Genomic DNA, 26,463 nt, shown 5'->3' on the forward strand with positions numbered 1-26,463 from the left:
CATTCAAATCATCAGTCTATTATGACTTCAATTTCATTCAAAAACTCTAGTCAAGCCTTGCTTGTCTTCTAGGCAGATTGCTCAAACTAAGGTTGACTATTGTGCATACAAAAAGATGTCAGGATGTTCAGTACGAAGAATAAAACTTTTATTATTCATGACAGAACATACATACAAAATAAAACACTACAGTGGTTTGATTACTAATCCATTTTAAGCATAAACTATCATACAAAGGCAATGTACAAAACTTTTGAAACAGATCCACTTCTAAATCCATGTTTTCTTTAGAGTCCTTGAAGTTTGCTGTGAACACATAAGAACACAACTGATTAGTACGAACATTAGTGATGGTTGAAACTACAGTTATCTGCAGTTAATAACGTGAAGAGAATAGTGAAACTTCAAGAACACATCCCACCTATCCTCGACAGTTCTGTTGGATGGGTAGTACACCTTAAATGTGAAGCCACTTCTTGGGAATGAGCCCTGTAGAAATAAATTATTGACAAAATGATATTAGTGACAAATACCACGAGTCCACACTGAGACCATAAGATATAACTTTTTTAACACTTTTATTGTCAAAGGATAAGGTTTCTTCTGTTTCTTACTGGGTTGACACAGAGGCAGTCTGTGTTTGTGATGCTGAAGGGGTCATATTTGTCTGCGAAGACAATGACATCAGGGACCGGGTAGACACGCAGGGCGTAGTCGTACGCCCAGAACACAGGACTGACATACAGAGGCAGTGGAGTCAAGTGACCCTGGGATAGGATGGTCTTAACAAACTGGGGAGAAAGAAAAAACATATTTGCAGCAACAACTCATTGCTTAAGGAGCACTTACAGTAGAACGAATAACTAACACTTAAAATACGATGTACAAAAGGCAAATAAAACCTTAGACAACACAACTACTGATAACTGAATGTCTGTTTGATGAGATAAATTTCACTTCAAGTATGAGGGTTTGTTCAGAGAAGCTGAAACTCACATGGTTTGGAATGTCGAGATTGTTATTGGGCAACCGGACGCAGTTCCTGCACATCTTGTTGACCAGGTCTTCTCTGATGATGACGATCTCCTGGCTGCAGTACTGGATCCTGACAGGAAAATACATGGCAGGTCACTTTTTAGTTTCTAAGAACAGAAATACGGCCAAAATGTCAAGAGTCCTCAAAGGCTTACAAACCAAGCCCTTGGACACCAAAACCCTCATCACTCTACATAACAAATATTTTGACATTAAATAAATAATAATTAATTAAATAATTAAATTACCTGCATGGGTTAGTAGTGAACACGGAAAATGGCACCCTCTGTCTGAACTCCTCTGTAATGTGATCTGCCAAGGGAGGCCTAAGGGAAACGTATTTATCCATATTTGCATCCAAACCACTGAACAAAACTCACATAATGCTGTTAAAAGCTTACCTTGGCAGGATGGTGCCTGGACCAGGGTCTTCAGGGCCAGGAACAAACAAAAAGCGACTACTGCAGGTGTAGGATGAAGATGTTTAAATCAAACATATTGAAACTTGAATAGTTAAGAATCGAGCAGAGCAGACTCGAGTAACAACTCCATCAGATCCTACCTGCTGTGAATGCTGGGGTATGCACATATAGCATCCGCAAGAGCCTTCAATGACTCTAAAAAGAAAAAAATTAGATTCTGAAATGCTGTCTATTTATCCCTATATTACACACAGAAGTCTTAAAATCTACATTAGGTTATGACTGACGAGGACCCAAAAGTCTCACCTTTGAGTGATTTGATCTGTGTTTTTCCATACGGGGCAGAAGAGAAGTTACCACACAAAATGAAACAGGTGGGAGGCATCGAAGCATAGCCTGTAAGAAAAAGCAAAGTGAAGCTAAATTTGATAGGTGCCTTATAAAGTGCAGATTCTTGACCTGTAAAGTCTAAGACTCTGATGCAATACCAGACCTGAGAACATGAGGTTGAGCTTTTCCATCACTTCAACGTTGTCCAGCCACACATCAGAAACAATTACAAACATGGCGTCCTCATTCTCCTCCTCCACCTGCTTCAGCTTGGCTGAAGCCTTCACCGAAGTGGTGGATGGACCACCAAAGAAGTTCATATTGCCGTAGTATGCCCTGGCAATAAAGCAAGGATCACATAGTGAGGGTGCAGGAAGAGTATCTATGGAGCTCATAGATTAATTCGGGATTCACCTGAAGATACTAAAAACTCAGTTGAAAAACTCACTCACTCAACAAAATATAGTGGTGCTTGTGGACCCTGTCAGTGACTTACTGTTCTTTCATATGAAGCTGTTTCCTTTAAATAACATTTCTACAAGAGTTAAGTATCCTGTAAAAAGGTAACTTAATGCTAAATTTAAACCTGAAATGCATAATATTTTTAATTAATATATCATACTGTGGTTGGAGACAGTCTCCATACTCTGCTATTGAGAAATGTTGATCATGTTTGTCAGTTTGTGCCTGTCTGGTTCAAATGGCAAAGATGTCTGACTTCATCACTTAAGCAAATATTTGGCAATGACATTTTCGCTGCATAGCAGCAACGTGAAACGACGTGTCCCAGATGTGACACTGGTTTCTCCTTCACCTTTGCTGTAATTTTAACATTTGAAAAGCTACAGACTTACCCCAATATCTAATGTCAGGTTGCACATATCACTACACTGACAGCTCACTACTTTAACTTGCAATCAAAGTTTGTCTGAACACTTTCCTTTCAATCCACTGACCTTGTGGTTGATGACGACTCTGTTGGTGGAAACCCGAAGCCATTGACGTGGAACACTGAGTCATCGTACCAACCTAAAGGACAAAGGGCAAAAATTTACTTCTAATAATGTATGTAATAATACCTTTTATTGTTTTAATCTTATTGCATATTTGTCTCTTTACTGTTATCTTACCCTCTGCCAGTACAAAGCAGGATTCTGTGTACAGGCCATTATGAAACTGGTGAGAATCCAGTCAAGGAATACATCTATTTTAAAAGCAACAAAATATTATAATATAAAGTAGTTTTTGTTGACAAGCTCCAACAAATGTATATGACATATGGTATATATAAACATATAAAAGGATATTGCTTTGGACATGTCCAGCTGTACTGTTCCACTTGGGTCTTCTAGGTAAAATTTGCCCTTAAAAAAATTAAGAAAGGTTTCAAAAACTAGATGGAAATATACACTGTACTGAAAAACAGACCAACAACTTTTCATCACTAACTCACCTCTTTCAGTTGTGTGACCATCCCTAGTACAATCACCTCTCCCAGTTTAGCTGTGCTACCAAGCAGTGCTTCAATTGTCTTTAGCTAGAAAAGACAAATCACAAAACAAAGAAGATAAAACGAACTGTTAGTCAAATACAAAACAGTACTATGTGTTTCATTTTCAATCTCCAACTATTAAAGCAGCTCAATACTGATGAGTGTTATGTCTCAAGTAAAAAAAATACCTTGGTGGTCATTAGATTTGTTACCTGAAATTTGTTTTGACCCTCTTCAACGGCAGCTCCTATTGCAGGTGGGGTGAAGAGCTCATGCCGATGAGTACGCTACAAAAAACATGTCTGTATAAATACAACATGCAAGCTACATATACTGGAAATTGCAGTAAAGAGAGTGGGTCAGTTCCCCAGTCTGAAAATTCAATAATGAACAGAGTTCACTGACCTGTTGTAAGATGGTGTAACGCTCCCTGAAGAGTTCAGCTTTGTCTTTGGCCAAACCACACAGACTGGGGGCTGGATGGCTCGTCATACTAATGCTGAAAAAAAAAAAAAGGGGGAGCCAAAACAATACCTTTAAAAACTTTGCCTGCAAGCAACAGTAGAATTGCAGGTATTACAGTACATGTGTAGTGTATAAAAGTAGTATAGTGTATATAAGTGTATAAACTAGGCCTAACACCAGCAGCAAAAAAAACATGAACGAGAAGGAAACCGTCCCTTTACTCACGGTACAAATTTCTTCCGCTCCACACTGTAAATGTATCTGGGCACATCAAAGGCTCCAATGATGTTGAAAACATTATCTCTGGAAGAGAGTTAAACTGTTATTAGTAAGATTTTCTACAGGACAATAAATCTGATAACACTGGATATTAATGCATACTACTGTCTCATATTTCACTAAATAACTTGTGTCATGATTAAATATCATGAAGATAAATATCATTAAAAAGATCAAGTCAAAAGTTAACTTGGGTTAACCTTAAAACTAATATGGCAATGGACTTATTCTTATTATAAATGAATCGATTCATCATTTTAGTCATTTATCAATACAATTACAAAACATTTGCTGTGCATGTTATTACAAATGTTTAGTGCTGGTAGTGCCCAAAAACTTGCAAGGAGCATCTGTCAATATTTTAAACATTTTATTGACTAAATGAGTAATTGGTTAATCAAAATAATACAAAAAAAACACTTACATGGTTTCATCACAAGACTGAGTGCAATCCTGTACAGCACTTTCCACCACAGAGAGCTCTATCATACTAGAGGACACTGTTGAAAAACACAACCTTTACACATTAAGTGCTGCACACAGCAGATTATGCACTAAACACACTGTGATCTGTAGTGACTGGTAGTACTCTACTTACACGGTTGCTTTTCCACTGCATCCAGGACCCTTTCAATAACATCATCCAGTTCAGAGGGATTGACGGACTCCAGCACCTCCACAAGGTATCTGCTGGCTTCACTGGAGCACAAAACAACAAGAAAACTTGCATATGTTGTTGTTTCTGTTTCTTTCTCTTGACTGCTGGTAGAAAACGCTAAATTTCCTCAAGAAAATGTATGTGTGCTTGCTTCAATTGAAACATTTCACTGGAAACATTTGAAACTTTGCAAATTTCTTAACATTTTGTTTATTTTTGGAGCTTTATAAACAATATAAACAGGTTGAAATGTTTTAATAGTATTTATTTTTGCTTGTTAAGATATTATACAATAGTTGCAATTGAAGATGGAGCACTTAAGGAGTTGAAGAGTCAGTTGAAACACCGAAAGGATTTGAAGTGTCACCTTAAGTCTAAGCATTGAAAGGAGTTGAGGTGTCAGATGAAGTGTATGTGATGAAAGCAGTTGAGGTTCCCCTGCAACCAGGTGATGTTTCAGTTAAAGTGCTAAAAATAGTAATAGTGGGTTAAAGTTGAATATGCTGCAAGCATTTAAGCAAAGAGTGCAAGATTAAAAGCAGTTGAAATATTAGTTGAATTGTAAAAGCAGAGAGCTAAGTTGTTTAGTTGTTGTTAAGTGTAAGGCGATAAAAGGTACCACGGGGTACAAAAAAATTAAGAAAACATGAAAATCTACACAAACCACAGCCTGCACCATGTTATTATTGCTTAGCCTATTTCGTCCGCGTCCAGTGTCTCGAGGTGACACATGTATTGTATTAGCTCAATTGCAGCACGAATGGCAACGTTACAACATTAGCAAAAAAATAAAATAACAACGTTTAACCATTATTAAAATACATACGGCCGTAGTATAAGTCCCCGCATCTTGAAACCACTGGACACTTTCGTCTTTATTTTGCGAACAACATCCATGGTTGTTACTGTCCAACTCAAGACTTGGCGCTAAATGTCAACTTCCGTATGTGTTGCATCACTTCCGCTGAGGAAACCCGCACAAAAATAAAGAAAAGCTGCACTGACCCAAACAATTTTTTTACAATCCATAACATTTTTAGCTTAAATTACTTGACCCCTTAAGCCTTTTCGTTTCCTCCTAAATGTTATTTTTGTCCTTAGGAGCTTCCTACCCGCATTATCCTTGTACCTAATGTAATGTAATGTAATGCCCTAGCACTATTTTCCAAGTTTTATTCTTATAAATGCATACATGTTTCTGTATTTTGAGTTTATATTTGCTTTCAATAAAGTTAACAAATATTATTATTATTATCATTATTATTGTTATTATTTACTTAGCGTATTGTATAGGAATAGCAACAATAACTTTCAGCTGCCAACCCTGGTCGTTTAAGGGGATTTTATTTTGATAAGAAAAGAAGACCGGAAGTTATTTAAACATTTTCTGGTTGTTTTGACACAGGTAGGATGTCAGAGAAGGTGCATTCCGGTGTTTATTTCATGTGTAGGCTGCACGATGTTATAGATTTAACAACACGACAAAGACCAAGTAAGTGTACTGTAGCCCGTGAATAGTTTTTATTTAAAAAAAAAAACTATTTAGTCGTGTTTTGGTGAATTTTTGTGTTTTGAAACATGCCTGCTCTTTTACATATTTTGATAAACATTCAATTGCCAGTTTACTAGGTACACAAAGCTAAATTTAACCCAGTCTTAACACAGCCCTGAAATAAATCCGACCTTCATGAAGGTTATAATGTTCAATTTTTGTTGAAACTCTTTTGGAGAGGTGTTGATTCAACTGTATGATCTTTTTGGAGGATGTAGTGATGTTCTCAGTATAACACAATACAATTCAGCAGCACCACAAACCACATCCTTCAACAAAACTGAACATTGTAGCCTTCATGAAGGTAGGATTTATTGCAGGGCTGCATTAGTTTTAAATAGGTGTGGTTTAAATAGGTGTACCTAATAAACTGGCAACTAACAAACATGTTGTATTCTCTACAGTCAGTTGCTGGCGAAGACCTCTATCTACCCAGGGATGAAATCTGGGTGTATGACTTAGAGTGAGGTGTATGGTAAGAATAATGAATGAGTTTAAATTCAAAATAGACATGCTTGTGGTCAAAACAAAGAAGAGAAAGGTGTGTGTTTTTCTCATCTCTCTCTATTTCTGGTGATTTTCATTCTTTTCTGACAAAATAAGACGGTGTAGTCCCTCATTTTCTGACAAAGTTGCACTTTATTTGCAATGATATGTACTTGCTCTGAACTGTCTTGTTGTTGCTGCAAGCTATGTCATTAGTGGCCTTGAGTTGTTTAACCCATTTTTACTTATTCTGAAGGAAACTGTTCAACATGGCAGTGGAAGTGCCGCCTAACATGTCTGGGATCTGCGGCTGCTCCCTGAATGGACACATGTACATATTTGGAGGTTATGGTGACAGTGGAAAGACCAATCAGGTGAGACTGACATTAGTGATCACACTGACACGTGATCACATATACTACATGGCTTTGGTAAACGTGACAGATTTAATGGTGTGGGCACACTGCTCCATCACTGAATGGATTTGTTTTAAAAAAGTTGTACTGAGCAGCAAGGATGGCACCATAAAAATATCTCATAATCTCATGTCTGTAGCAATTGTGTAATCCCACTCTTGACAACGAGCTAACGAGACAAAAATCTCTTACAGTATTGTCACACTTTTAATTCTCAGAGCATGGTACATAAGACAAAGGTTAGTTTGTGATGTGCACTAGAGATCTTTGTTGCATGTTTCCAACCCCCTGTTTGTCTCAACTGGCACCTATCAAACAAAGGCAAAATACCAAAAAACAAAGCAAAACAACAAATACTGATAATTAATTTTTATTCAATATTTCCCAGGATCATCTACCAGGATGAGTGACATGCACTGCCTGGACCTTGAATCATGAACGTGGTCAGAAATGTATGTATGTTTTTGGGTGGGAGGAGGGGGACTTTTTATTTCACTTTTCATTTTACAGAAAAAAACATTCCCTGACATAGGACCTCATAACTTAAATAAAGAAATACAGTAGAGCAAGGTCTGTTACATAGGAACATAAAAATGGCAATTTATTGGCATTTAATGGTTTATTTCATAATGGGTTATTGATTAAGACAACACATGGTCTCCATGTAGTGGATTTTATTTTGACAAGAGAAAGGGACAGGAAGTTGTATTTTATTTTGTAGCTATTGTGACACAGCTAATGGGACAGGACGAGCCATTTTTTCCTGCTATGTTTTTGGTGTTCATAACATGAGAAAAAACTATACGACAACTGAAAGTGTACTGTAGCCTGTGAGTATGTTTAAAGGTGTTTTTATTGACACATTTGTTTAAAATATTTCCATATTGTGGACACCGTTTGTTATTCGTTTTACCTGCCACTATGTAACGTTAGCCCTCCCAGTAACGTTACGTAGACTTCCAGTTTTGTACAAATACCATATAATTCACAGTTAAAAAAAAATCGTAAATCGATAACAACACGAGGATATTGAAAGCCTGTTTGTGACAGCTCGCATTTATGTGTTACTTCCCTTATTATAAACCTTATTATTATAACTGCAGCTGAGAAGGTAGCCTAGGTGACACTTTTAGACAGATTTCATAATTTTAGGCTCAAAGGCAGCTGCTTGCTTTTCTATTTACAGCAGCCAGTCATGGATTCCGCATTTGAGAGGCACTGCTCGGAGCTGGTGGCCCGGGAGAGGAGCGGACACACGGCTGTGGTGGAGGAAAACCTGCTGTATGTGTGGGGAGGTTACATGGTGAGAAAAACAAGCAAACAAACCTCCCAAAGCGAATTTAACGTGTTAACCAGTTTTCTTAAGACCAGTTTGCTTAAGTAGCTACTAGCTAAAGTAATCTTGAGGTATTTGTACTGGCTTTTTATTTTTTTACTTTACCGATTTAAAATTTTACTGCTAAACACATGATGAGCTTGTGAAATATGATCCATGGTTACAGATAAAACTACCAAAAAGTACATAAACCGACCAGCATTAAGATGTTGCTTCCATGTTAGTGCATTACTAATAATACATCAGTACTAATACAGTAACAGAATATATTATACTTTAACACTGTAATGTACGGACCCCCCTAAAGGTCACAGCGAGAATTTTTTCAGCAAGGACTGGCTCAAATAGTGGCAGCGGCAGCTAGCCGTGGCTGTTTGTGGCACCTGCCGCTGACCTAATGCTGTTTGTGGCACCTGCCACTGACCTAATGCTGTTTGTGGTACCTGCCACTGACCTAATGCTGTTTGTGGTACCTTCCAATACAAATAGACATATAGGTCAGGAGGAATGGAAGAAGAAAAGTATTGTGAGGGAACACAACATATTGCAAGGATATTGCGTGAGAATGCAAAAGTTGTCCTCAAAAAAATTCTTGCTGTGACCTTTAGGGGGCTCCGTAGTAATGAGCCATTGTGCATAACAAGCACTTTCAGTTTTCAGATACTTTACATTCAGCAGACAATACTTTGATACTCTGATGTTTTAAATGTAGAACTTTTACTTACTTACAGAGTATTTATACAATGTGGTATTTCTACTTTTACCTAAGTAAAGGATGTGACTACTTCTTCCACCACCGTTTACACAGCACCAATACACACACACTATGAAAAATTTATAACAAATATGTACATAAATAAACTAAACTGAGCAAACCATCAGTCCGCATGCTAGTATGCTTTAGATTATTTTTAAAACTATGTTTGAAATTGTGTAAAAAATCGGCCAAAAATTTATTTGAATATAATTATAAAAGTATTGCTGGCTTTCGGAAACTTACCTGAAAAGTTTCGATTGACAGAATGAACACATTTTCAGAATTTTACTAACATGCTTTTGCATTGGACATAATTGTTTTCTTTAAGATTAATGATATCTTTCCATAGCAGTGACAGACTCTAGATTTATAGAAACTAGACATATTTATTTCATAGTAATAGACATGTTGTATTCTCTACAGTCGATTGCTGATGATGAAGTTTTCCTACCCAATGATGAAATCTGGGTATATGACTTAGAACGAGGTGTATGGTAAGAAAATAATATATAAATTTCAAATATGCTTGTTTGTGGTCAAAACAAATAAATGGTAGTGCATGTTTTCCCATAATATTCACACATTCTTTCTTAATTTCTCTTCCGCTTTCTTTCTTACGTTTTTGACACAGTCCAGTCATGTCACATCCATCCAGTGTTTGGATTGATAAGCACTTCCCTGGAGCTTTCTGCTGTCTTGTCGTTGTTGTAAAATGTGTCATGACATAAGTAAATGTGAGTAGTTTATCCACATTCTTTTAAAACTTTCTTTTGAAGGGAAGTGTTTCACATGACAGGGGAAGTCCCTCCCTCTATGTCTGGGACCTGCGGCTGCTTCCTGAACAGACACATGTATATATTTGGAGGTTGTGATGACAATGGACAGACCAATCAGGTGAGGCTGATAACTGAAGCTCCATACCGTTCATGACACCTTAATTATGGTTTACTTCACATAAACTACATATTTTTCTAATTTATTTTCATGTGGTCAAATAACTATGAACATTCCAATTTTTAAACACCAAAATATGTGTAAAATCTCCTGTAAGGGTGTGGGCACACTGATCCTGAGGAGTTTTTGTTGTTTGTCTCTGTTTTTTTAATAAAATGTCACCCTGGCAGCAACAAAAAATACCTCCTCAGATCTACTGGCCAAGCGAATGCTGACAATTCTGAAACATTTCCACCAATTGCAAAAAATTTTACCTCTCTACATTTTTCTGCCCATCAAAATGGACTCTGACAAAGGCAGATGCATCAGCAGCCACGTACAAAAAAATGGACATTCCTCATGAAAAACAACTAACAAATATGAATGAATGGACACAATGGATCAGTGTGAACACACCCAAAGTTCACAGCTTAGACTGAGCAAAGTTGACATGAAGAAGTGATCAGTGTTTGACTTCAAACAGATCTATTGTGTCAACCTGACAGACGGTAAATACATGTGGAGGAAGATCATGCATCAGATTGGTTCTGCTCCCTCACCTCGAGACAAACTGTCCTGCTGGGTTCATAATGGAAGGTACGCACCATGAATATGTGAATTTTAAAGGTCCAGTGTGTAACATTTAGGAGGAGCTATTGGCAGGAATGGAATATAATATTCGTAAGTATGTGTTCGTTAGTGTATAATCACCTGAAAATAAGAATCGTTGTGTTTTCATCAGAATTAGAATCAGAAATACTTTATTGATCCCCGGAAACTCTTTGTTACAGTAGCTCGCCTTTACGTCAGTGCACACAGGAGAAAGTACTAGCAAACAATATGATACACTATAAAAACAGGTCAGAAAATAAATTAAGTATCAGGTGGGTATAAGTATAAGATAAACTAAGTGTGAAGTACCAAGTGGGTTTACCGGTTGATGATGATAGTACAGTATAATAATACAATGTAATAAAATAAGTAATAAGCAGAGGTGCACGTACTGTCGAGAGTAATAGAGGTATATAATATCAATAACAATAAATAAGAAAAACTAACATGGGAAAACTAATATTGCACGGGAGAATTACCTTAGAATAAGCCGTTTATATCTACAGAGGGAGCAGTCCCCTTCCAGAGGCCACCATCTTGCGATGAAATTGCAGTTTGCAACCATTTGAATACCGCTCATCTCACCCTCCCATTCCGAGCTTGTAGGAGAAACTGCGGTGGCTGCAAGACTTGCTAAAAATGCAAAAGGCCCAATCTAGAGCCAGTGATTGGTTTGTCCGTGCTGGGCTACTGTAGAAATATGGGAGTGCAACATTTATTTTAAGGACCTTTTAATGGGTATGTTTAGTGTGTGCTATGAATTTGATTTCCATATCCTTTCTCCATGTTTTTTACTTGAAAACCTATTTTTTCCATCTGTGGGTTTATTTTGACAAAGGAAAAGGAGAGGCTGTTCACACACTGAAATTTTCAAGCTGTTTGCCTGACGAAGACCTTGCAGGTTGAAACGTTGCACTAATAATATTTTGATATAATATTTTGATGTCTTAAATAAAATAAAATATATATATATATACATACACACACACACACACACACACACAAATGGTAAATGGCTTTACATTTGTTCTTGTGTTTATGTCTAATTATACGTTGAAATGGAAATTGTAGCCAATTGTATTTGATTTTGATCGGCGAGTAAATTCGTAATCTGCCCTTGTATGATTGCAATTGTGATAATCTTTGTTTGATATTCTCCAGGATCATCTACTTTGGAGGATATGGTCACAAACTACTGACTGATGTCGATAGCAGGAACAGAAGCTTCATTGTAGATGAAGCATCATGGGTAATGTTTTTTTATTGACTATAAATCTGTCACAGGTCTCTGTACACGTTTGCTATCCCAACAGTGCCGCTTAGGCATTAAAGATATTAAAAAAAAAAAATACATAAGTGACATATATTTGGTAGTTTGGAGTTCAAGGCGAAAATGCATCAGGCCTGAATGTGAGAAATTTCAGCATCTGTTGACACAACTGTTAAATCATTGGTAATGTCTGAGAATACTCTTAAATCCCTCCATGTAAATGAGGAAAACGTAGAAATGGGTTTCTTTGCAATTGTTTGGCTATCTTGTTATTTTCAGGTGGAAGATGTCTTCTGGGGATGGAACAATGAGGTTCATATATTTGACCCAGTGCAAGCCAGTTGGAGTGAACCACAGACCCATGTAAGTGAATTAGAGTGTGATTCAGGCTTTTATACAATGAATGCAATACACAGATTCTGATTAGTGATTTAAGACACAGGGGAGGTTTAGCAGTTTTGAAAATCTGTTAAGACAATTTCAAAATCCTCAGATTATTTTACAGTGACAGTTTCTGTGTGCAGGGCCGTGCTCCCGCCCCTAGGGCCGCCCACGCCAGCTCCACAATCGGAAGTAGAGGATACATTTGTGGAGGCAGAGTCATGGTGAGAGTGCTACGTGCTTTTCACTTCTTCTCTCATATCAGAATTCATAAGTAGACAACAAGAAGTCATAGGTAGCAACTGCCATTCATAACTTGTCCTCCTCTTCTTTTAAATGCAGGAAACCAGGATGAGTGACATTCACTGCTTGGACTTTGAATCGTGGACGTGGTCAGAAATGTATGTATGCGATTGTGACCAATGTCAGCCTTAAAATATGTAGAAATTATTCTTTGTTGTGTTTCCATCCTCGTCATGTTTCTTAGTAGAGACAGCGAAACATACACATCACAGAGACTGTAGTTGGGCCAGCATTCAAATAACTACATTCAGTGTAAAGACTTCTATTTCAACATTATCATTGATATTTAAAATAGCCTAATCTTTTGTCCGGTTAATCAGATAGCATGATAGCATTTTGCTAAATATGTTTTCCAGAATCCCAGTGTCCACCGCTCCAGTGGGCAGATCGTGGCACACACTCACAGCAGTATCAGACAGCACCTTGTTCCTGTTTGGAGGTCTCAGTGTAGACTGCAAACCTATGAGTAAGAAAATGTACCCACTTGTTCACTTTTATTTTCCTTTGGTCATTTCATGTTCTTTAATTGTCTTCTTTTCTATAACACTAATGTTTCTCAATCAGGTGATGGGTGGTTGCTTGATGTTGAAACAAAAACATGGAGAGAAGTCGAGCATCCTTTTAAGAATAAGCCAAGGTAGCAACTTGTGAATATCTGTAAAATGTGCAATCAAAAGTGACAAGTTTTTACCTTTAATTACTTTGTACAAGAATTATAGAGTGTTACTGTAAATTTTGAGCAGATTTTAAATAGCATATTTCCACCTGTCCCAGGTTGTGGCATACGGCTTGTCCAGACAAAGATTCTGATGTGATTGTGTTTGGTGGAAGTTGTGACTACATCCTCCTTGTCGACACCGTAAGTATCACAGAGACACTTTAGAAGCTGAAAAATAGATGTGAAATTTTACAGTCCTTTGGAAATCATTACATGACAAACTAAATCCTTCCTGAAAAACCTCCTGAATTCACATTCACACACAGGCAACTCTGAAACTATGTGAAGAGATCAGCAAGCAAAAAATGTTAGGCGTGCAAAAACTGTTCTTTAATTAACTCTCAACAACTCCATAATAAATATGTATTCAGGTGCTGTTTAGTGTCCCTGTACTACACATCAGAGAAAACCTGCATGATATTCAACAGAATTTCACTTTGCCTATAAATAACTTAACAGTAAGTATGCTGCACCTAAAAATCTACCCTGCAGTATCTCCTTGGATACCACAGTTGATACTTTTACAATGTGGCAAAAAGGAACATAGGATACACATCTTTGAGAGAAAGCACTTTGCTGAATATTTTGTTTCAAACTCAAAATGGACCTTTACAAACATTGCATATTTCTTTTTAGGGTCACTGCAATGATGCACTTGTTTTCCAGATGCAGCCGTATCCTCTATTCAGGTAAAACAGAAAGAAAATAATTTTAAAGCAGAAACAGACCTTTACACAACAGACATTATGACTTGTCAAACACAGTTGAAATGAATACCATTAACGATGGCTGCATTACATTTAGGTGTGTCAGTTTCACCTGTGCTTCTCCTGTTATACCAAGTAAAAATATCTGCTGTTAAAAAGGTCTGTTTCTTTGTAGGTCATGTTTCAAATCAAATGTATTGTATCAGGATAAACCCCTTGAGATGTATCATCTCGTTTTCAAGGGTTATATTTACTTCAGTTATGTAATCTTTTTTTCCCACAATAGAAATGAAAAAATGACTTCTTCCTCTGACAGGATTTGTGAGGATTACATTGCAAAGAATGTGAGGAACTATGAGATGCTCAGAAATCAGCTTCCTCTCCTGCCTCCCAAACTATTCACAGCAGTACAGAGGAGGATGTTGTTCTACAGGCCTTCAAAGAAGCAAAAATAATAGTTAAAAGAATATTTTAATTGCCAAAATCAATGCATACAATGTTTTATTTAAGTACTGTACTCCCCTCAGTGTGAACATCTCAGTCACACTGTGGGGTAGTGTTTTTATTTTTTAAATATATTGTGCAAAATATTTTATGGTGTTATATTATATTGTTTTACAGATGCAAGTCTTATTTTGTACAGTCTGCCAGCTGAAATACTCTTACAAACTGTCCTGTGATGACTGTGATGATTAAATGGCACATCAAACAGTTTTTGCCTAATGTGGATTATTAGACTAGACAGGTATTTTAAGTATTAGTCAACTAAGCAGTGCTGTAAAGGCAAAGGTTTTCTCCCTGAAACTTCACACATGAACAAAACTTCTGCAAAAGTCCATTTTTATTTGCAATATAAAACAAAATGACAAAACTCTTCCTCTACATTTCTGGTTGAAATTCGTTAAACAATGACAAGTGCAGTTTGTTGACACATACAGTATTCACATAAATGTTCACATATGTGTTCATGCGCACAACTTCTGTGTTTCACCACTAAGTGTCAGCAGGACTTTATGTTTGAATGTGGTTGAATCTTGTCATTAGCAGAAACGCAGCTGGATCAAACTGAGCCTGACTGAAAGTCTCTGCTGCCACACATTCCTTCTTCATAAGGGTGGAGAAGTGCAGGAACTGTGGTCAGGAAGGAAACCTTAAATAAACAACCCCAGCTCATACCTTTGCAGGGTTGCCACTAAAAAACTATACACTGCACTGCATGTACAAAACTGCTGGTGGAAAATAATATATATATATATATATATATATATATATATATATATATAGCATGGGCACATGGTCTCAAGAATGTGCCTTTACTGCTAGATTTTAGCAGAGCTGCTGAGTTTCAGCAACCAGATCAATATGTGTTCTCTCCTTTACCTATTAACAGACAAGTTACAGTAAAGTAAGTAATAGGTAACAAATAACTAGGTGTGTGCTCTGTGGGAGCCGGCAGCATTGGAGAGGGGGGGTGACACCTTACCACTGCAGATAAACCAAGGAGGCTTCTGTCGGTAAACAGACCTGGGCTGTGAGGAGAATCTCCTGGCACCTGTTCAACTTGGTGTTATAACTGCGATTACATTGCTTCATGATGTTAAATAAGGCTTGGGTAAATGCAAAGGCCTGGAGTGCTTAAATACAGCAAATGTAGCCTTCCTAAGTAGCAGGAAATTGTCAAAAGAAACCCTGGTTCACTTTCTCTCTTTAAAATGTTATTCTGCAAACTTCTGTATCCCATGAATACACCAGAAGAGGACAGCAGCTTTGCTGCAGCATTCTCAGCTGGGGGTCAACTAAACTCTCTCTCAATAGTGTCCATCAGCTCCTCTTCTGATCCATCGTAAGGGATGACTGGCATGGTGAGAGAGGAGCTGTGGCAGCTGCCAAAAGTCCTGGGGAGAGTGGAGAAACATGTCAACAACAGGAAATATAGGTGATACTCTATTTTTGAATGAACCCACAACAACATCGAACAACCAACTGATGAATTTACAGTGAATACGATGCACAAAGGGCCATCCTGGTGAAAGGGCCATGAAATATATTCTCCCTAGCTGTGCTTAAGGCATGTTATGGTAATATGTTTTTCTTCGTTGTGTTTCCGGTCCTCGCACTCACCTCCAACAAAGCAGCAACAACAGACACTTTTTTCTTTCTGTCCTGCTTGCAGACGTCTGACTAATCTGATCTGCCCTGAGAATAATGGGTTGGTATTTCGATCCCTTTAAGGTAAATTTGATCTGGCCCTCCTCGGCTTTTACTACTCCACTGAGCTCGGACATGAATTATTTATCAGTTGTCTACTTACGATTGTTTTTCTGATGTGGGAACAGCTTCCAACAAAGCCCCTCTTGTCAAAAAGCCTTGAGAGGAGGACTGACATAGACAAGAGAGGAGAGAAGGAATCATTTTTCATCTCAACACTGAACAATTCTCCAGGATCGTTGTTATTTTAAAATCACCCTGCTGTTATAATAAACGGGTTTGCACAACAATCAGATAAATCATGTCTTATACAATATAATTATCAAATAGTAGAAAAATAAAATAAAAGGCCTTACACTGTGCTGACTGGGGCACGCAGGTGTGTGTTTTTTAAAGTGTGTGAAAGCATCATTGCTCCTCTTGTTTACATCTCTTGCTTCACCGTGTGAGCCACGTGGCTCTTCGGCTCTGGAGCTGAAGTCCTCGTCGTCTTCCTTACTAAAATGACAGAGTCCGTATGTTTTGGATCTGATGACGGTCTTCTTTGGAGGATTTTTCTTCACAGAAACTCTCCTTCGCTCCTCGTAATCAGCAAGAACAGTGTCCAGCTCTCCATCAATGTCCTCGTCCTCCCTGGAAAAGTCGGAGTCGTGCCCCTCGCTGTGGCAGTCCGGTTGCGCACGGTTGCGCGCGTTGCGCAAAATTGCATGGACTTTGAGAGGCTTGAACGGACTGCTGTCCTGTTTGGGTAAAGTGCCACCGGCAGCTGTTTTGGCCACGTTCACCTCGCTGACACACGCAGGTGCAACTCTCTTCCCTCTGCTTGTACCGCTGCCCATGTCCGTCCGTCCGGCTGCTTTCAAAACCTAAATGCAAAGTCCCATTTCCAAATTCCTCGTCAGGCACACCGAGAGCTTCCAGAGTTGAACATTAACCAACAAAGACTTGATCTTTGGCAGCGTTTAAGGTCAGTTTTCAATTAGGTTTATGGTTGTGTAAGACAGTTCTTTGGCTAAAAATCAGCTCTGAAGGCCAATTTTCTTAAAAATGTCCCGCTACCGATCTGCAGACGCGCCGCTGAAAAGATTTTGTCAGACACGCTGCTTGTAAACTTTCGGGTGACACACATCAGGATGAGAAGCAGCGTATCCGTTACATAACACCAGTTTGGCTCAGGACCCCAGGGAGAAAACTCCGCCTTCTTATAGAGGGAAACACACACACCCTTATGTTTCCATTATTTCTACTGGACAAAAATAACTTCCACTTTTACTTCAGAACCTCTGCCTGTGTTTTCTTATTTGTCATGTAATCTAAACAATTTATAATAAAAAACTGGAAAAAAAAACCCTTGTACATGTAAATATTCAGCCATTCCCTGGCTTGAGAAATATATTACATAAGGAGGAAACAGTGGGCAGTTAGTTTGATTTATCTGCATCACATCAGCAACAATGACCGGCTTTTTACTCGTCTGTGTTCAGCTAATAGATTTTATTGAGGCAAGCAAGGTCAGGAGTGAGTGAGTTCCTGTCCGCCTGCTGGGTCTAGGAGGCCCCCAGCTCAACCAGCCCCTCCGGTGACTGATTAAGACTCAAGCGCTGAGCCACAAGAGAGAGGGAGCATTCCTGCCCGACAGCTTGGGCTTCCCAGAGATTTCTCACTAAGCTTTTGTTTGGACCACTTGCACATACAAAAGACACAGCGGGAGCATTTCCCTGCCAGAGCTGTCCAACAAGAACCCAGAGTTCACCCGAGTAAAGAAGTTGTTTGCTGTCTTTCATTAAGTGCCTCTTTCTCTCTCCCTCTCTTTCCTTGCTCGTGTGTGCACATATGTGTGTGTGCCAGACAGCTGTGTAACCTGTTCTCTCTGGAGGATGACCAAGTCAAAGACACCTGCTGTTTAAGCAACTGGCATTTTCCAAACTGTAAATGTGAGAGGTGGGGGATCCAAGCCTGCAAGTCCCACATGTCTCATCGAAGAAATTCCTGCTTTACTTTTTGTTTTTTAGAGGAAATGTGTAAGATGTTAGGGAAAGATTGACACTATTGTTCCTTTGCTTAAATGTTACTGAAATAGGATGCTTGAGCTCATGTAAAAGTGGAAAAGTAGCTCTCCAGTGTGGCATCCTGATTATAACCTTTTCAACAGGAATACCTCTTACTTACCAATCTGTCTCCATTTCAGTGATGCTGTTCTAAGATGTGATCATGTCCTTTCTCTATAAAAACGTTTTCTCAGAGATTGCCTTATAGGGAAATGAGCTTCAGAGCAAAACTGGAACATCCTCCTGATTGTGCAATAATTTGTATACTATAGTTCTAAGATCTAAAATCTACTTGTGAAAGTAAGTAAGGGTCCACAAACAAGCTGCGTCTCATGGAGTCTTGTTTGTGTTGTTTTTTGGACCCCCATTTCTGTGATTCTCTGCCTGCACCAGTGTATCATTCAAAAGATCACGCGGCCACATCTGGAAAGGAACTCAACAGCTTCCAGACGAGGGGGAGGATCTACCGCAAGACGGAGGCCACAGCCCAGCTCGCAACATAACTGTGGCTTTTCTGACTTCTCCCAGATTCAAGAATATTCCTCCTTTCATGAAAGACAGGGAAAAGTTCAGTCTTTGTAAAACTCCTGTTCTGGATTCTGCATGGCTTTGTGTATCAAATCTTCCAAAACTATGTGAGTTGAAATGATTTTGGGACTGATTAGACTGTGTGAGCTGCTTTTGCACTGCAACGGATTTAAATGCCCTTTGTTCCATCCCAACAGCAGCAAAGCATGTGTGAGAAATTTTTATTATTATGACTCAACTTCTCCATTTGAAGGGCAACAAATAAAACTGTTGTTGTCACGTTTGAGTTGAAGAAACATTTCTGCCGTATGTCTAAACAAGCCAGCTGCCTGCTGATAGGCATTCCAGTAAAACTGTCTGGGCCGCTTACCCCGGCCAGGTACACAAACATGAACATGACAGGGTCAAGAAGAACTACACACCAAGATATACACACACCAACATATACATCCTGTAGTACTATTTTCTGACACTTTATGTCAGCTACTAAAACTATTTCGTATTTACATAATATACTGTACATAAGACATTTTCTACAAAGAAAGACACCAAAGCTTCTTCTTTTGCAGTCAGACAGAAGATCCATCGAGACACTGCACAGATGTAATCAACTGAACAGATGAGCAAAGCTGAGACAGATGATATTGTAACTCTGACAAGGTGACATAAGGTTGTCAGGGCAACAGTCAGTGCAGCCAAGAGGGGTTCAACTGCAGTAAAAGAACCAGGGGCAGCCCTGTTTATCTTTGAGCTATCCCTCTTAATCTGCTTGATTACTAAATGTAAATTAAGACTTTTGCTGTTGTGTTGACGTTGAAAGTACGTCACAGAGATGAACTTATGACCTCTGGAGGAGGTTTGTGGGAATCGTTTCCAGTGCTCACTCCAAACCTTAGTAAACACATTAATAATGACATACATAGAATATTTCTCAGCTCTTGACAGCTTGATGAAAGAGAGATGAGGCATCAACCTTTGTGCCAGTCTCATGATTTGGTTCATGTTGCCATAGCAGCACATGGTGAAAAGAGTGTTAAGGTTATAACCAGCAGATGGTGCCAGCATTCAAGAAAAGCAAACCACACAGCATCTCCCCTATTGATTCCTGCCAGTGAAGAGACTGAAGCGTCCTTGTACAGGACAGTGGTAGCTCACACCGCATCTGCAAGGTTTTTCCTTTCCTTTCCAGGATTAAAATGTGAGGAATGCTCTGCTAAACTCACTGGGGAACTTGCAAATTTAATCAAGACAAGTGAGTAAAACTATGAACAAGAGCTCCTTGTATGAGGGTTTGTTTGAGCCAAAATATACTGTATTTACATAGGTTTTTTTTTTGTCAGAAACATTGCTCTGTATGTTAAATAATTTGTAATACATCTTGACTTGGTAAAAGCAATGGTCTAATTCATGACAGTGACCTAAAAGGAAGCAGACTGTAACCATTAAAAGCCACTGAGGACTGGCAATCAAGACAAGAGCACTATATATATTAAAGTGAGATGTAACTTTTGCTAAATGGCAGCCATTGTAGACAAAAGTGACAATTACAGGAAAAAAGTAGTGTAACACTAATACAAGTAGAGAAGAGGCATAAAGTTAGTGAACTGACTCAGTAATGTCTATTACAGCAGTATCTATCTAAAGTTTGGTAACCTTAGGTACAATTAGCCACAATAACCTATTGGTCACACAGGACCAAGTAAGGCTGTAGCAGCAAAACCCGTTTGTATTAATTGAGCAAGGGTGTGTTTTATTAATAATTAATTAATCTTTTCATTTGTAAGAAGTAGAATGTTATATTCCTTTTTTCAAAAGTTGTCACTAAGTTACATACTGTCACTTTAAACCTGCAATAACTGTTTGGCAACTTGGGGGCAGCGGAAACAACCTGTGGACACAACATTGACATGTTATCAGGTTTTACAGTTTTTCTCAATTGCTAAAACACTAAACCCTATTGTCTGCACCAAATGCTCAGTTGCCTGAACCCACTGATTGAATCAATCACTCTTTTGGCAAAACCATAAGCACTTTTCACCTGTTTAGACACAACTTGCCAACACATTTTCATTGTGATGCACCCGTGCTGCATAATGGTGAGCACAGGTGACAAAAGTCAAACACAATTAAAGCACAGATGTCACCACTTGAACACAACAACTCAAAATTGATCACACTTGTGGCTAATGATGTGAGGGAACATATAAAGTAAGCCAGTTCAGAGAGCACTGGTTTGTGAGGCCCTACAATGGATAGAAATCTGAGAGGAAGAGTTTGTGTGAGAGGAGGTCGAGGTGGTCAGCGAAGACGAAGAACAGTAATATCTCATGAAATCAGAGCTACTGTGATTGACCATGTTCTTGCCCTTGGTATGAGCATGAGGGAGGCTGGACAAAGGGTACAACCAAACATCAGTAGATTCACTGTGTCCACCATAATCTGAAGATTTAGAGAAGAGAACTGATAATTACCTTTTTTTGACATTATAGTACAGTATGTAAATGTTGACAGCAATTACTGTATGACATACTATATACTGTACCACAGTATACTGTAAGTAAATATATGTTTCAGTACATCACTGTACCAATATACTGTAGTATTGTAATGGAGGGTTGGTCTAACTGTTTGTAGGCCTAGTATTCCATGTATATTTTTGTACTTTATTTTTACATGGGCTTACTGTACACCAGTGATAACACATAAGATTTCTGTTTTGTCTTTTTGTACTGTGCTAAATGCACAGTTTTTTTTGTTTTGCAACATGCATTTAGCCTACAGTGAACACTAAACATTTATTTCTCCAGCTTCATGTCCTGAGCATTGTTTTCTATTTTTCTACGTAGTGTTTAGTGACTGTTCAGTAGTGTTTTTAATTTTGATTGACACGGGGCACGATTTGACAACATAGTTCAGTTTTGAGCACAGATTGAACTGTTTTGAGGTGAAAGTTTGGTTTTGCAAGAAGAGTCTGAGGTTTTGTGAATGTAGCTTGAAAATTGTGTTTTGTGTTCACAGTTTAGAGAAAAGGAGAGCAGCTTTCAAGAAATGTGTCTTAGCAATCGAGAAAAACTGTAAGTTGATATGGTGAAATTGTTAGCAAACAGTTGCTTATTTACACATCCAGCATTTATGGAGCAACAGTAGCTTTCATTTGGAGTCGTGTTTCTGTCCACTTGATGGATGAAAGTCCAAAGTTCACTCTCTTTTAGCTAGGTTTTGGTCTCCTCCATCTCCTGAGGGAAATATCTGGCTCTTCAGCTGCTAAATGCTTCACTATGTTCACCAGCAGGTAGTGTACAGTGGGATTTTAGAGCATTTTCACAGAAAACAGCTACCTGCTACAGCTGAGAACGACATTGTGAGAGTGATCCAAAACAATAAAGTTACGGACAGCTAAACACTGAGCTGAAACTTGCTATAAAGCCCCGTAAAGTTAAGGAAAGCTTCAGATTTATAATTGTCTGTATGTTCATTGCTACGAGCGACCCCTTTCATAGTGCTTTCACATTATCATTTGATACGTTGTTACTGTGAAAAATATCCATTATAGCCGAAGAAATTACATTTTTAGCACAAATACCCCGTGTTTGAAGATGCAGTCACAATATACACATTGTAAATAAATAGTCTCAGCTTCTTTTGTTGGATTTTCACTCGCTTCCCCACACTTTCCCATGCTCCTGTGTTTCTTGTAACACTTAGTACTGGAAGGTCCTCTCAGTCCTGCCTGTGGTCACTACTGCAGTGACCCATTTTTCTATCAACAGGCCATGTAATCAACAAAAAACAATTACTGCCTCTCTCAGGCGCACAAAACACTCAATACCAGCATCTGCTCACTTCCTAATTACCTACTAGGTAAGAAGCTTCATTTGGAGAGGAACTCACAGCAATCAATCCTTGCATTATACTTGGCTTGTTTGTCAGCATCCTAATGTCAGATTGGAAGTGTCAGGTCTGTTCAGTTTGATTAACTTCTCCTTTACCTATATGCCTTTTGTTTATATATAAGTTTCTTGCATTTATTGTTACTTTTTCCTCTTCTAATTTAGTCCACTGTGACCTGAGTGTATATCCTGGTTGCCCGTTTTACTCCTTAATCTCATTTCTCCCATTTGCTCCCAGGCTAGCGCTAACCTGGTTGTGCCTCCACAACACACCGTTTTAAATGCCTCCCCTTTCTTTAGTGCTGTTTTTTTAATTTTTCCCTAGCTATTCAAGATACCTCCTCTGGCAGACAGTGTGTCATATCGATTAGAGCAAATGGCTGTGAAACATTGGCTCAGTCAAGTCCTGGCTCCAGTGTTGATGTAGAAAGAATACACCAAGGTAAGCCGTAGGGAAGCCTGTCAGAAATCCCTCATGGCCATATTGTGTCTTTGTACATTTGTAATAGTGTGTTGTCTTAAAGTGTAATCTTAAAATGTCTATACTAAGAGCTGAAATGTATGCGTTTACAATTTGTGCTTGTTTTTAGTCATGCAAGCGGCGTGGCTCTAAGGATGGCAATGTCAGTCCACTACTTTGGTCCAGACTGAAATATCTCCACACCTACTGGATGGATTGCCATGAAATTTTGTATAAACATTCATGGTCCCCAGAGAATGAATCCTACAGACTTTGGTGATCCCTTCACTTTTCCTGTAACACCAAAATCAGGTCAAAATTTCAATTTGTCCAGTAATTTGGTTTATGACCAAATACCTGCCAAACTAATAAAAACATTCAGATCAGCCTCAGCAGTACCTTGTGTTTAACGCTAATTAGCAAATGCTAGCATGCTAAAATGCTAAACTAAGAAGGTGAACATTATATGTTCACATGTTAGCATTGTCATTATGTGAATCCTGCCATGCTAGTGTTAGCATTTAGCTCAAAGTATCATTTAGCTATGGTGTCACAGCATGGCAGACTCTTAGATTAGTTTTTTTCTGAGCAATAATTGTGACTGGGCTGTTGTCTTTATCTGCTGGTGGTCAAAGCAAGTCAGCTTTCAGTTAACTCTTAGTAACATTAGAATAATAGAGTTGGAATAACGCAACTTCTAAACATGACCTTTGTTTTATTCTTCATGGCTACAGTAGATTTCTCCCAGTGAGTAGCATGGTAAATTGCAATCAAACGCAAGCTTTCAATAATTGTAAACAATCCGCAATCCTAATTATATAGACTATACTTTTAACTGTTTAAAGAATTCAAATATAGAGCAAGCAATTCCACAAAATATAGCCAAGTGAGAACCTACACTGCTAAGACACTGTTTCCACCATGACAAAAACGGCTGCTGAACAGCACCTCAAACCATTTTTGTCAGTGATTTCCTGTCCTTTGTCCTTTACTCTCTGTCAGAACAACACAGAGAATATGAAACTTGATCTGATTCCTTCCCAAGGTATTTCTGTTTCAAAAACATTTTGAAGGCAGAGGAAAAGTACAGAAGGTCCAGAAGAGGAAGCAACACCAGTTTGATGCTGTCCATGGTGCTGACAGGCTACAGATGCCACTGAATGGACAGCTGCACTAAAAACTTTACTATTTAATTGATAAAGTCCTCGGGGTTAACAGGTATGTCAGTGGTTTCATGCCTTAGGATAAGCCTGCAGACCTGCTAAAATACCCTAGTCCTTTAAAATTGATGTGGATTACAATAACATTATATAATTGACAAATCTGGAAACCTTCTGCAGAAGCTTTGCCTGGCTTCTGCGCAACAAAATCTTTGTTTTTAACTGATCTATAATTAGAAAACCTTCACAGGTGGAACAGAGTAACATCCATGTTTGGTTTTGTTGCAGAGTTGTCAGACAACAGAGCATGTGGTAGGTTGTAGAAAGAACGCTTTTCAGTGTATTTTTCCCTACAAAAACAAGTATGGATGCACTGCATGACATACAGAAACACAGCTGTTTACTGTGTATGTGAAAGCTTGTACCTGGAGTCAAGCAAGCCTGCCAGATATGGGAAAAAGTAGAGTGTGCTGTTGAAAAAAGTGCCATGCATGTGCACACCCCCTGTCCATGTTATATAATGGGACTGTTGATGGCTGGCATCATTATCGAGCCTGTCTATGCCAGTCTAAAAATATGGTTCAGGACTCCAACAGTATGTGGCATTTATGTAACTGAAGAGAACAGGAGAGAGGTTTGGATCACACGCTGTTTCTATGACAGTCCAGAGCCAATGTGACAGAGAGGGCGGGTGAGGAGGAAAGATCCAGACTCGAATAAAAAGAGAGAGTAGTGGCAGAGGTGTGGAGGAGGTGGAGGTACCTCAGCTCCATTATCATGCACATTTTAGATATCCCTGCAAGGGCCACTTGCAAAGAAACTTTCACTTGTCTGCAGCATATTTCTTCGAACTGTGGTTCATCTTCTGCTAATGCAACATTATGTTACATAAACAGCCTTCTGCAGTTTAATTTTACAACCCTTAAAGGTATTATCCCAATAAAGCATATTGCACACTAACAGCAGTCTGAACTGAAGTGAAAGTGGAATTAAATTCAATTTCAACTTGTATTTCAATTTATATTTTGGCTTTAAAGGCCCTCAAAACACTCAGTCAGCTTCTTACTCTGAGTGACATGTTATGGATTAAACATTGTGTATGTCTGCTCTAAAGTAAGCTGCAATTGTAAGCTACCTACAGTAAGAGCATATCTTTTACTAACTCCATTATTTTGTGGGATTACAGGTAACTTGCAGGGGATAAATCTAACCTCTATGTTGCTGTATTGATTTGATCATTTGATAACATTTTAATTAAATTTTTATTCATAATACTGGAGCTACCTGGTCTCACTCTGCAATACAATGAAGGGCCTTCTGCATGGATTAGCAACTGGTGAGGATGCTGATTTTAGGTGGGACATACGCCGCTTTAGCCTCACTCTCTTACCACAATATCATAATGCATATTTCAGGCCCTTTCACAGGGTTCTCATTTTAAAACGAGCCAGCTTGAAACATTAAAAAGTCAGGAGACAGCGTTTTAAACCAAGGAGTTAACATTAGCTTTATTGTTAGCTTTTTGCCTGGGACATATAGCTTTACTCTCCTCCTCTTTTAGCATTATATCATGTATGTTGCCATCACATGCATATTTAAGAGCCTTTTACAGGGATCTCATTTAAAACAACTCAACAGGAAACATTAATAAGTCGGTTGGAGACAGAGTTTTTAACCAACTCAGAATTAGCGTTAATTAGCTAGCTTGCTACAACAGATATAATCTGCCAGAAACATTTAATTTCAGGTGACAAAATCGACGGTTGTTGGCTAATAGAAGATTGCTTTTGTGAAAATTGCTTATTTCTCATTTCCTTGTTGATCGAGTTATTTACAAGAACCTCAGCAAGGGAACACCATTTTTCCTCTTGATCAGTTCTCTGGAAAAAAAAGAAAAAGTAATCTCAACACTATTTTGTGACATTGTTAACATCACACATAAACCTTTACTATCAGGTAGCAGCACGTGGATGCGTGTAGGTAATTCCTTGTTTAGAGTGATGTTATCCTCTGTTCC

General features: G+C 38.5%; 3 protein-coding genes across 5 annotated transcripts; 1 reads left to right on the forward strand and 2 right to left on the reverse strand.

Annotated features, from left to right (window-relative positions):
- Positions 1 to 126: 126 nt before the first annotated feature.
- pole2 (polymerase (DNA directed), epsilon 2) lies at positions 127 to 5,661 on the reverse strand. The gene is made up of 19 exons (XM_044166590.1): positions 5,508 to 5,661; positions 4,622 to 4,722; positions 4,448 to 4,523; positions 3,970 to 4,047; positions 3,685 to 3,778; positions 3,492 to 3,566; positions 3,241 to 3,324; positions 3,095 to 3,151; positions 2,918 to 2,966; positions 2,744 to 2,816; positions 1,951 to 2,123; positions 1,764 to 1,853; positions 1,598 to 1,652; positions 1,437 to 1,496; positions 1,284 to 1,361; positions 997 to 1,105; positions 615 to 791; positions 422 to 489; positions 127 to 306 (listed from the first exon to the last, which is right to left on the reverse strand). Exons 1-19 carry the CDS (start codon positions 5,576 to 5,578, stop codon positions 288 to 290), a joined length of 1,587 nt encoding a protein of 528 aa, XP_044022525.1. The 5' UTR covers positions 5,579 to 5,661; the 3' UTR covers positions 127 to 287.
- Positions 5,662 to 6,097: 436 nt separating this feature from the next.
- LOC122861883 (kelch domain-containing protein 1) lies at positions 6,098 to 14,863 on the forward strand. 3 transcript variants are annotated; one of them, XM_044166903.1, is made up of 17 exons: positions 6,098 to 6,173; positions 6,638 to 6,708; positions 6,976 to 7,093; positions 7,524 to 7,587; positions 8,322 to 8,438; positions 9,652 to 9,722; positions 10,005 to 10,122; positions 10,646 to 10,758; positions 11,935 to 12,022; positions 12,323 to 12,406; positions 12,568 to 12,648; positions 12,767 to 12,825; positions 13,084 to 13,193; positions 13,292 to 13,364; positions 13,502 to 13,586; positions 14,082 to 14,134; positions 14,439 to 14,863. In XM_044166903.1, the coding sequence occupies exons 4-17, from the start codon at positions 7,570 to 7,572 to the stop codon at positions 14,605 to 14,607; spliced, it is 1,239 nt and encodes a 412-aa protein (XP_044022838.1). In that variant the 5' UTR covers positions 6,098 to 6,173; positions 6,638 to 6,708; positions 6,976 to 7,093; positions 7,524 to 7,569; the 3' UTR covers positions 14,608 to 14,863. The 3 variants fall into 3 exon arrangements, with proteins under 3 accessions (XP_044022838.1, XP_044022841.1, XP_044022840.1); XM_044166906.1 differs by having other exon boundaries at positions 6,103 to 6,173; positions 14,469 to 14,863; XM_044166905.1 differs by lacking the exons at positions 6,098 to 6,173; positions 6,638 to 6,708; positions 6,976 to 7,093; positions 7,524 to 7,587 and adding an exon at positions 7,811 to 7,965.
- A 112-nt stretch (positions 14,864 to 14,975) lies between these two features.
- Positions 14,976 to 18,108, reverse strand: LOC122861884. Its single transcript, XM_044166907.1, has 3 exons — positions 16,717 to 18,108; positions 16,464 to 16,531; positions 14,976 to 16,047 (listed from the first exon to the last, which is right to left on the reverse strand). The coding sequence occupies exons 1-3, from the start codon at positions 17,197 to 17,199 to the stop codon at positions 15,945 to 15,947; spliced, it is 654 nt and encodes a 217-aa protein (XP_044022842.1). The 5' UTR covers positions 17,200 to 18,108; the 3' UTR covers positions 14,976 to 15,944.
- Positions 18,109 to 26,463: the final 8,355 nt, after the last annotated feature.

This window comes from Siniperca chuatsi, linkage group LG15 (assembly GCF_020085105.1).
Source record: "Siniperca chuatsi isolate FFG_IHB_CAS linkage group LG15, ASM2008510v1, whole genome shotgun sequence".
NCBI classification, from domain to species: domain Eukaryota; kingdom Metazoa; phylum Chordata; class Actinopteri; order Centrarchiformes; family Sinipercidae; genus Siniperca; species Siniperca chuatsi.

Bases quoted from the DNA above. Each gene is read 5' to 3' on its own strand.
- LOC122861884 (XM_044166907.1), bottom strand. From the start codon at position 17,199: ATGGGCAGCGGTACAAGCAGAGGGAAGAGAGTTGCACCTGCGTGTGTC. The intron at 16,532-16,716 runs GTAAGGCCTTTT...TGTCTATGTCAG, and splicing joins CGTGCCCCAGTCAGCACAGT to TCCTCCTCTCAAGGCTTTTT. The intron at 16,048-16,463 runs GTAAGTAGACAA...CACTCTCCCCAG, and splicing joins CCCACATCAGAAAAACAATC to GACTTTTGGCAGCTGCCACA.
- LOC122861883 (XM_044166903.1), top strand. The intron at 12,023-12,322 runs GTAATGTTTTTT...TGTTATTTTCAG, and splicing joins TTGTAGATGAAGCATCATGG to GTGGAAGATGTCTTCTGGGG. The intron at 13,365-13,501 runs GTAGCAACTTGT...CACCTGTCCCAG, and splicing joins CCTTTTAAGAATAAGCCAAG to GTTGTGGCATACGGCTTGTC.
- pole2 (XM_044166590.1), bottom strand. From the start codon at position 5,578: ATGGATGTTGTTCGCAAAATAAAGACGAAAGTGTCCAGTGGTTTCAAG. The intron at 4,048-4,447 runs GTAAGTGTTTTT...ACTCTCTTCCAG, and splicing joins CAGTCTTGTGATGAAACCAT to AGATAATGTTTTCAACATCA. The intron at 1,106-1,283 runs GTAATTTAATTA...TTTTCCTGTCAG, and splicing joins TTCACTACTAACCCATGCAG to GATCCAGTACTGCAGCCAGG.